Raw genomic sequence first — 11,037 nt, 5'->3', positions numbered from 1 at the left:
TGGTATGGAATTTTTAACTAAAACATAACTTTTTTACTTTATTGATATGGTAAATACTTTTCTATATTAGTATAAATTGTAGTTACTGAAATTACTGCATATGTAGTATCGGGTAGATCACTATTTAAAACCTAAAATATATAATTTATTTAGCACTTTTATAATCAACAAAATCAAATTACAACATTCTTACTGTTTTAGATTATATAAAAATTAATATTACATATTAAAATAAAAATAAGTATGCCAAACCGAAGAAAAAGAAAGCAACCAAAATATGAAACCAGAGAGGAGATAGAAGCAAAAAGTTAGTTTGTTTTTATTTCAAATATAAAAAAATAATCAGAACAATAAATTTGCAATTGCAAAGATGAAATATTTGATTTTCTTCTAATCAAAACTATACAGTTTTATAAACAAAAAAATTTCAAACTATTACCAAAAATTAGTTTGTTCAAAGTCTCCAGGACATTTTTTTAAACGTAGAAAAAATTGTTTACAACTCACTGATAGACGTATGGAGTGTAGTTGCAAAAATAATACGGTAAAGAAAGTTACCCTAATTATTGTTATGAATTAGCTGATGTATTTCTAAAAACTATAAAAACATTGTTTACAGTTTACTAATTAATGTGTAGGAAAGTGTAAATTACAACACAAAAATTTCAATTTTTTTTTTACCTAAATTAAGTTGAAGCAAGTTTTTAAAGAAAAGTTCTTACTATCAATTAGTTGGTTAAAGTTCCTATCACACTTTTAAATACTTTACAATCGACTGATAAAAGAGTGTACAATTAAATTCAAAAGAAAAGAGTATTGATTATAATATAGTAAAAAATTGATAAGAAAAATACCACAATGGTACAGCAGTAAATACAAGTAGATAAAAAATACAATTTCATAAAACCACTGTGTTTCTGTTCCATTTCTTGAAAACAAGTGTGCAAAATCTAACTTTTAAAATAAAAGTAATTTAACTACAGTGAGAAAAATACACAACAAAAAGTACCACTCCCCAAACGACGATGATGAAGACAGAAAGATCTTGGAAGAACACCTGCAATCGGTTGTTGTAAGTTTTTTTTATTTTATTTTATTATAGTTACCTACAATCAGCTGTTTCAACTTGAATTGTTTAATTCTATATAATTTCTCATGGAATCTTACCTACAATGAGCCTTTGTAAGTAGATTTGTTAAACTGTTTAAGAAAATTATATTTTCATGGAGTCTTACCCACAATCAGTTGTTGTAAGTTGATTTATTAAATAATTTAGATTTTTAAGCCATTATTTAAAAGGCCATAGGGGGTCAGAGTATATTTTTATAGAAAAATAACACCTTTTTTTATTTGTTCAAGCTGTAAAAATTTTCTGAGCCAAGTAAAAACTAAACAAAATTAAAATCAGCTTTGTAAACATAATAAATTAAATTGTAATTAAGGTAGAATCATAGTTGCCACATAGTCAGGAAAGTTAGTCCAAGAAAACATTTTGTTTTAGCAACCACTAATAAAACTAATTCTATGGTCACTGGTAGTCTGTTTTATCCACAAAAGTTCAAAAGCATATTTTTATCGTATATTGACTCTGTTTTAATTGATAATCATAACTTAAAGACTTATTTTATCCTAGCTACTTGGTGTTGATGAAAACTGAAAATTGTTTAAAAGTAAAATGATGACTGAAATTAACAGCTATACATTGTTTCTAGTGGGTGCAAACTGAAGCTGATGGTTTTATTATCACTGTATTATGTATTGAAAAAACAGTTCAATAATTTTAATGCAATTTTACTCAGACATCCGAGCTGGAGAGGCAGAAGGGGGAGAGGACCAAGTACGTTTACGCGCCCGGAGAGATCTGCATGATGCGTAGGGGCAAGTACTTCTGGTGGCCGTGCTATGTAAAGAGGGTGTTCAGAGAGAAGAGAGTCGACAAGTTGTCCCTGATCTACGTGAATAAGAGGTTGTTTTAATTAAAAAATACTTAGATACGTAAAAATAAAAGTTGGCAAGTTGTCCTTGATCTACGTGAACAAAAGGATATTACTTAATTTTTTAATGTTATTTTGTATGTATCTAATATATAATAATACGTTTTTACCATCTTTGAAAAAAATTGGCAAATTGTTGTTGGATTACGTGAATAGAAGGTTTTCCCTAAATTTTTTTTATTTGTTTAATGTAAATATATTGGTATAATTCTTAACATCTTTAAAATTGTACTTAGTATGCTCATGAAAAATGAACTGTTTGGTTTCAAACTGTCATTACAAGAAATTATAAAGTTTTAAAAGCTATAATAGAACGTTTTATTTAGTTTTATAATGTTTTTAAATATATTTGGAAATTCAAATTTATTTACGATTTTAAGCTTATAAACTTAGTTTATTAGACTGTATTTTAAAAATACAGTTGAAAGATTATCTTAATTTGATTAGTTTAATTTGAAATAAAACATAAACCTCATTAGATTATAAACTATGTTTTAAAAATAAGTAGTAAATAAAATCAATAAGGTAATATTTTAGTAGTTGTAATATATTCAAATGTCGAATAAAACACAATTTTGAATTAAAAACACTCTTTTAAACAGACATCTTAAGTTAAAATTAAACCTTTAATACGTTTAAAACACTAATAAAAATATTTATTTGAATTTAAACTTTTCAATAAATATAAATAGTAAACTGTAAATTATAATTTTAATGTATCAATAAACATTTATAAATTGTAATTTTTCAACACACAGAAAGGAAGACATATCCATCAACCTTCCCTTCAAGTACAGGGCGAGGGACAAGAAAGTGAAGAAGTTCCAGTGGAGGAACAGCGCAGAGTTCAAACAACTGCTACAGGAACACGCAAGTCAAAACGTGGGTTTAATTGTTTGTTAAAAATTAAAAAATATAAAAATAATTTCGAAATTGTACAGGGTGTTTGAAAATATATATACAAATGTACTGAAAGCAAAGTAAATTTTAATTGGACAGCTGCTTAATGAGCAAAATAACGTGGGTTTAAATACTTATTATGGGTTGTGTATTTATAATAACTTGTTTTTTTTAAACAATAGGGGTTTAGTTTGTAATAAGTTAGTTGTGCTTTGAAGTTTCAGTGTGCTTAAAAAATATAGTTATTAAACTTAACATTAAGAAAAGTTTTGAAAAAATTCAATGTAAATTGCTGAAAGTAATTCGAGATTAACTGTAACAAATTAGTTAGACTTTAAAATTATACAGAGTAAATATAATGATAGACAACGAAAATAAATAATTTACAAATGTAATTTCGATCAAACGAGTTGTCTTTAGTAGTGGGCGTTGCTTAAAAAAAAAGGTAAAACTTTACTTTTGTTTTTACTTTTGCAGTAAAAACATTCTACAGTTCAAAACAGCCAAATATCATTTATTGTTTGAGCATTAATTTATCTTACATATGTTAAAGTTACAGCTGTTTGAAATTAATTATTTTATTATTTTCAACGATAAGCTGCTTCACCTTTCCAAACAAAATTTGAAAACTGAAGTTTGCAGAAGTGTAAAATATCAACAAATAAGTTTATGTGAAACGTACAAATGCTTTTCAACGAGATCATTTTTGTATCAAAAACTTTACGTTTGTTTCAGTAGCAGATCTTCTTAATATTTAACAATTTTGTTTACAAAAATCAACATACTTAATAATAATAATAATAGTATATTACAGTACACACATTATAAAGTTAAATTATGCAAAATTCTTTAAGCATGATAGTTTCACATCGTGAACTCCAGCTTCATCTGCAGCAGGGGTTGGAATGAGTTTCAAAAAATTAATATTTATTGGCTTCAGTTGTAGTTTTAATTACAATGACGTCATTTTTTGATTGCATGTCAATTAAACTTCACTTTAAGATCATTAAACCCTAGAAAATCCAGTGTAAGTACCGCAGTGTGCCTGCCATAGGTCTTCTTTGCCCATTTTACGCCGTTTGTTACAACAATTATTCTCACGGTAGGATTTCAGCGCCACAAATAGTAGTTTATGTCGTAGAGTTCGCTATGTCTACGGCTGCTTTTAAAAGTATGATAGTTTTACACCGTAGTTAATTTATCTATTTAGGGTTGCCACTTTACCTTGAAACCCTGGAATTTGACTATTTAGGCAGAAAACCCCTGAAAAAACCTGGAATTTTGAACAACAGTCACTAAAAAAACTGGAATTTTAACAGTTTTCACATGTTCACTAGTAAAATTTCGATTTGACACAAAAATTATATCATATGAATAAAAAAAATTTGCCACCACCAACAATTTTTTTATTAAAAACATAACAAAAGAAGCTTTGCAGTATCTTTTCAATGTTTTTTTACTACTTAACACAGTTTTTTACCTTAAACTTAACTTTAAATTAAAAATAGACTTAAAAATATGTATACTTAAAAACCTGAAAATTTTTTTGAAAAAACGAGTGGCAACCCTGTCTATTGCAGCAATCTACCTTGCACGTTTTAAGCTAATTACATACAATCAATTTCGCAGGAAAATTATAACATGATAGAGTGTTTTAGTTCAATAATTTTCGCAGGAGGATTTCAGCGCGGGCGAGTACCACGACATCCTGCGAAACTGCGAGGGCTACCTGCGGGCGAGGTCGGAAGGAGACCTGGAAAATCAGGAGGAGCAGTTCAAGTACCTGAACGACTTCGGGTACGATTACAACGTGAAAAAGTTTGAGAAAGAGTTCAAGTTGATAATGGATCAGAAGAAGGTTGGTAAATATAAGAAGTTAATTTTAAGTGAACTAATAAAAAATATATATTTTATAAATATTTTTAGGAGTAGTAGATATCAGTTAATATTATTATCGGTTATTAATTTCAACTTATATGTATGTTGTAAATATTTTTAAGAGTAGTATTTAAGAGTCCCGGTTATCATTAGAGGGTGCTCAAAATATTGCCGAAAGATAAAAAAGTTTTAACTATTTTTTTTATATTTAACAAAAATAAATAAATTACATACTTTTAGTTATCATGGTAGAACAGAAGGTGTTGGTTATTATTCAGTTTGAAAGTATATCTATAAAGTTAGCAAATAATGTTGTTGTTAACTAAAAGTAAACATGATAAGCATAAATAAAACACATATTTTAAATGTATAAGGAAAAAATATTTATTAAAATTTAGATAAAAAGTAATTTCGACTAAAATAACACAACCAGAACGTATTTTAAATTTACCGCTGCGTACGCGATGCCCAAACATCCAATAATAAAATAAAAGTCATTTGAACAAAATTGATAAATGTGATTGTTTGGTTATTAAGTTAATAGATTTATATTACTTAATATCTCTTACAAAATATGTTCAAACTTCGACAAACTTAAACATATAAATACATTTTCAACTATGCTTGATAAAAAGCAGGTCAGTGACTATTTGATTAAAAAAAATGTTTAGAATTATGTTAAAAAACTATTAGAATAATGAATTATATGCGTAAAAATATTGAAAAAAACAACTTGAACATTTCATTTGATTAAAGTAAACATATTCAATGGTGAAATTAAAACATAATTGGTTTTTATTTAGCCAAGTATATGTGATTAAATAATAAAACATTACATCATTTAAACTATCCCTTACACATGTAAATAAAAGGTCTGTTGTTGTTTTATTATTACTTGTTATTTTATTAACACTAAAACATTGTTCAAGGAGAAAAAGAACCAGACCATTGCCAGTTCCGTCGACGGGGAAATCACCGTGAGCGAAACTTCCTCCGACGACAACACGACGAGGGAAACCCCCAAAACGACAACCTTGGTTGAGGAGCAGTCAGAGTACCAGAAGATGCGCGAGAAGAGACAGGTTGGTAGTGATGATTTTTTTTTTTGAAAAAACCTTTTTAAAACGAAAAAAGAACATGTTAGGAACAAGAAATTTTTGCAGGTCGAAGCTAGGAAGGAGCTTGCAAGTTACATTGAAAACTGCAAGCCGTTAGTTGATTTTGTGGTGCAGGGAAAAAGCTCCAAGCTGCTGTACGACATCTATTTGGGCAAAACCGAGTCGAAAAGGTTGGTTTTTCATCAATTAATCGTTTTTTAGAAAAAGGTTCAACTTTACGCGCGCACAGTCACTTTTGCCAAGAGACATTTTGAACATTTTTTCATTGTTTCAATTGTTTTGTCTTTAGACTCATGTCTGTTTCTTGTCATCAATTTTTTTGTGCAAGCAACACTTTTTCATGTAAAGTTGAAAATTCTCACCCCAACAATCGGCCAATCGATCGTTTTGAATCTGACACGTTTCAATTTTCGTCGGTGAAGCCAGCCAGGTAAAAAGTGTTAGCGTAACAAACATATGTACATTAAACAATTTCACACAAACTAACTGATATCAGAACTACCTGAGCTAAAATTTTATTAGTATCTGATTGTTATTAACGTACTTATAAACATAACTAAATAACAGACATCAGACTTATCTAAGTGGTATAGTTTTTACTCATATGAACAGATGAAAGATAAAATTGAAATCTAGCATTTCTACAAAATGTGTTGTACCCAGAAATTTCATACAAAAAAAAAGCGTTAAGGCGAACACTAATATGAGCAAATTTCTAATTATATCTAAGTTGTAATAATCTGTGATTTCGAACAGGTACCAGTACTACCTGGGAGTTAGGGTGTTTACTTGAATAAGAAAATTATTAATTTTAGTCTGTTTGCTATTAACATGTTACTTACTAGTGTTTCAACTAATATCAACCTGTAATCCAAAACAGATACCTGTACTACCTGGGCGGGAAGGTCAATACCAGGATGGCCAGGTGGAAACCCGGAGACCAACCCGCGATGTTCCTCGAGGACACGGAACACATGCTGGACGTGACCAGGTTTTGCCGGGAGGTTTGGTACAGGTACGTTTAATATTCTTTATTTGTTTTTTATTTATTAGTATTTTAATTTTAATAATTGTGTGTAAGTTTTGGCATTATGTTTCGTTGTTCGGTTAAACGCCCTCTCTGGGTGTTTTTGGCAGCTCAGAGTTGCTAAATTTAGTTACTGTATAAGTATTGATAATCGAAGCTAACAAAATGTAAAAAACATTTATGAAACTTACTGACTTTTGTTTTAAGCTTTGTTAGATAAGAGTTTCAACACTTGTATAATTTGCGAACTTACCTAAACTTACGGTCATCTCTATGATTTTTCAAGTGTTCATACATTAGTCTGTTTCTTCACAAGGTTTAAAATAAAATCCCCTACGTTGAGTTAGCTTACTAATTTGGCTTTTCACATTTGTGGCACAGGCTGGAGGAGAGACACAACGAGGACTTCACCACCAACCCGAACAGGAGGTTCTACTACCCGGACTGCCTCCCCAAGGCACCCAGGGGCGTCAGGGTCGTGGAAAGAAAAGATCCTGACGCCAACAAAGTTTACAGGTTTATATTAAAAGTTTATTATGCTGTTTAGTATATGTTTACTGCGAAACTTGTAAAGCCAGCAGTGTTTTCGAGCGTATAAAGTTTTAGAGTCACAAATAGGCCTTCATTTTTATTTAAATTTTCAAATAGAAGCCAGGTGTTTTCACTTGGTATAACAAGTGTGCATAGAGCTTGCAATTGACTGTGAACAGATTTTGAAAGGTTTTAAACGTCGCAAGTATAACTAAAAGTATTTTTAAATGCCAATTGAAATTAAAATATAAGATGCTCAGTAGATGAGTTAAGCTTAATGTCTTCTTACATGCTTCCAAATTTTTTCTAGATTCCATCACTGTTGATATCTGTTTTTGAGTGAAACAAAGTTTTGAAAATAAAATGTTTGAAGTTGCATTCAGTGAGTGTTAGATTATAAATGTAATTAATAAACCGCATTTTCCATTAAAGTATGCATGGAACGTGTAGTTGGCTGTGAACAGTTTTTAAAAGGTTTTAAACGTCTCAAGGAATATAATTGGAATTTATAAAATTCGCTTGAAATTAATAAACGATTGCTCTGGATACATTTTTTTAAATACAGTGATTAATAAATCACAAATTCCCCCTAAATGTAAACTATGCCCTCAGTATGGTTTTTTAAATACAATCAAATCACAAATTCCCCCAAATGTAAACTATGCCCCCAGTATAAGTTTTTTAAATACAATCAAACCCGCAGGTTCCGCCCGAACGCCGAGCAGAACGACAAGGAATCCGAGGTGGCGCTGCACGTGTTCTACCCGGAGGCCGTCATCTTCGCGCTGATGAAAGTGAGAAAGCTCACCAGGACCAAGGCGGAGAAGGTTTATTGTGTTTGTTATATTAGAAGGTATTTTCAATTCATTTGAAGTGTTATTCATCTTTAACTTAGCATGACTGTCGTTTGTGTTTGGGCCATAGAGAAGAGCTCGTTAACTTGAACCTTTATACCAAATGTTTTATACCAAGACCAAGGCTGAAAAGTTTTATTATATTTTGTTTTTAAGTTAAATATTAATGGGTTTGTTGTATTTTTTTTTTTTTTCAATATTAGTTATATTAGAGTAAAGTGTGTTTAAGTTTGCATGACTGCTGCTTGCGTTTCAGCCAGAGAGCAGAGTTTGATTTTTTTGTTTAAATTTGTGGCTGTACTAAGTTTATTTGCATGTTTAGTTTGTTGCATATCAAAAAACAAGATTCTCCCTAAATTTTCACAAAATAGTATCTCAATATGAAAAGTTTGAATTTAGCTTTCAAAGTACCATTAATTCATTAATTATATTTCCCCATTTGAATACTTTACACTCCTAAAATTATATAAAATAGATAGAAAAAAATTCATTAGATATTAAATTAACTAAAAATAAACTGAATTTTATATTTATAAGCCAATAACTTTAAACTAGTACATGCATAAATCTATAAAATAGCGTACATGTTAGCATTCTTTATAAAAGGTTGAACTAAATGTCAAAACACATTTTGTTAAAAGTCAATGAATTGTTTTTATATCCAACTAGTGTGCTTATAAAAATCAAAAGAAAAATTTAAACTTTTAAAGCCGAATTCTGATCAAGTTGCTAGTTATGTTTTTACTAGATTGTGTAGTTTGAACTTGTAAAAAGCCATTATTCGTTAAGCCAAGGTAACAGTTTTTAAAACATTATTTTGTAAATGTTTTTCTTACATTTGAGTTGTTACAAATGTATGAGAAAAAGAAATCTAGCTTTAAAAAATCTGGTCGTACAAAGCAGTTATAAAGATTAGTAAAAAGTCGTAAAATGGTATTTTAACTTGATAGTGCTTTGGGAGTCTAATTTAATCATTCGATAAAATCTCTCTATGACTTGTTTGAAAAAAACGAAAACTTTGCATCGTTGAATAAAGCAAACATTTATTTAAACTTTGAATAAATATTTACATAAAAAATTAGCTTACAAAGTTTTGTTTGCTTTTTTTATGGTAGTAAAATAATAGTAGAAAGAGTAAAATAACAAGCAAAACATAACGTTTATATTAAAAGAACTTTTTAAGTTTCAAAATTTATTTTAACACATGAATTTAAACTGTAAACAGAATAATCACGGTCCAATAGTATAAGTTGTAGAAATAAAATATTTGAAACTTTTTAAAATATAATATTACCAAAGCTTTTTTTTAAATAATAATGTCTTTATATTGCACAGAAAATCAAAATCTATTTTCTTATACTTATTAAAAAATTAAAGTATAAATTTTTATTGCTTGCTTAACAACTCATTATACAAGATAGAATAGTTAACATAACAGACCTGGACAAAAATAAAACTTTCAAATATTTATTTTTAATATCAAAAAGATTAAGCAATGTTCAGTAGAATTTTTGAAACAATCAAACAGTTGCATTTTAAAAGCATAAGACGAAAAACAAAACCTTGAAAATTTTTTTTTCCAAATTTCACAGGTCATTTTTTTAAACTGAGTATTCTCGCAGGTCTTCTACGCGGGGTACACAGGGATCCACCCGTCGACGCCCGCGAAGAAATCCACACCACCGCCATCTAGTGACGAGGAGGAAGCAGTAGGGTGTGGTAGCGACGAAGAGTTGTGATTGGACGATACCCAGCAACGGAGCATTGTCATTGGTCGATACACTAACGGAGCGTTCCGATTGGACGACAGCTTTAACGAATAGATTTGATTAAAACAGTTGTTTTCTGATGGAGTTGTCTTTTTTTTTCGCATGAATTTTTTCGAATGCTCGCATACGGACTTGCAGTGCCTGTTTGTAATGTGTGAATGTTTTATTTTTGGCTTCAACAGACAATTTCGTTTTGGAATAGTTGTGCGTTAGTACAAACAAGTACTACTTGAGTTTAAATGAAAAACTTGAAAATGCCGCTTTGATTTACAACAAATAAGTTTTAATTTTGAAATGTATCAACTAGCACAAGAGTTTAAAAAGTTTACTTGAAAAAATGAAATATTGACAATGAGTTACTCTTTTTACTTTTTTGGACTCTTCTAGGTTGGTTGCAATTTTTAATACACCTTGAAAAAAAACTGACTTTCTGGATTGTACTAAGTAAATTGATTTTGTATTAAAAAGTATAACTTCACAAGAAGATATATTGAAGCGTACTCTACTTAGATAAGATTCCACTTAAGTTTTAACAAAGAACCTGTCACTTATTTAATCAAATTAATTAAGTTATGAAATCAAAATATAATTAAAAATAGTGTAGTTTCTAAACCTTGAAGTCACCTCATGAATTAAATCACAGGCAATTTATTTAAGTTTGAGTATGTAAAAAAGTGTAATAGATAAAAGTGTATCTCAATAAGAATATCATAAAGTTTAAAAGCCCATGAAAATGTTAGGAATTAGATGAAAACTATATTATTTCACGACATATTACGGTTATTTTAGTTAGAAAATTATGGTAAAGAAAACACAAGTAAAAAAAAACATTTAATTATAATAACACTTTTTTTTAATTCAATGGGAATTGAGATTATCGAAATTAAGATGCAAGAAACATTAGTGTTACTCTCATTGAAATACTGCATTTTTCAAGTATTGGTATCAACCTTCGTATGGACTTTT

The 11,037-nt window shown here is 29.3% G+C and overlaps 1 protein-coding gene across 1 annotated transcript; it reads left to right on the top strand.

Moving 5' to 3' along the window:
• Nucleotides 1–201: 201 nt before the first annotated feature.
• LOC145838547 (uncharacterized) lies at nucleotides 202–10,500 on the top strand. Its single transcript, XM_082946161.1, has 11 exons — nucleotides 202–307; nucleotides 984–1,072; nucleotides 1,800–1,966; nucleotides 2,753–2,876; nucleotides 4,570–4,752; nucleotides 5,702–5,854; nucleotides 5,936–6,060; nucleotides 6,771–6,905; nucleotides 7,299–7,433; nucleotides 8,152–8,275; nucleotides 9,925–10,500. The coding sequence occupies exons 1-11, from the start codon at nucleotides 244–246 to the stop codon at nucleotides 10,039–10,041; spliced, it is 1,416 nt and encodes a 471-aa protein (XP_082802287.1). The 5' UTR covers nucleotides 202–243; the 3' UTR covers nucleotides 10,042–10,500.
• Nucleotides 10,501–11,037: the final 537 nt, after the last annotated feature.

This window comes from Thalia democratica, chromosome 6 (assembly GCF_965202585.1).
Source record: "Thalia democratica chromosome 6, ktThaDemo2.hap1.1, whole genome shotgun sequence".
Lineage (NCBI taxonomy): Eukaryota > Metazoa > Chordata > Thaliacea > Salpida > Salpidae > Thalia > Thalia democratica.
This window is presented reverse-complemented; position numbering and strand designations above follow the sequence as displayed.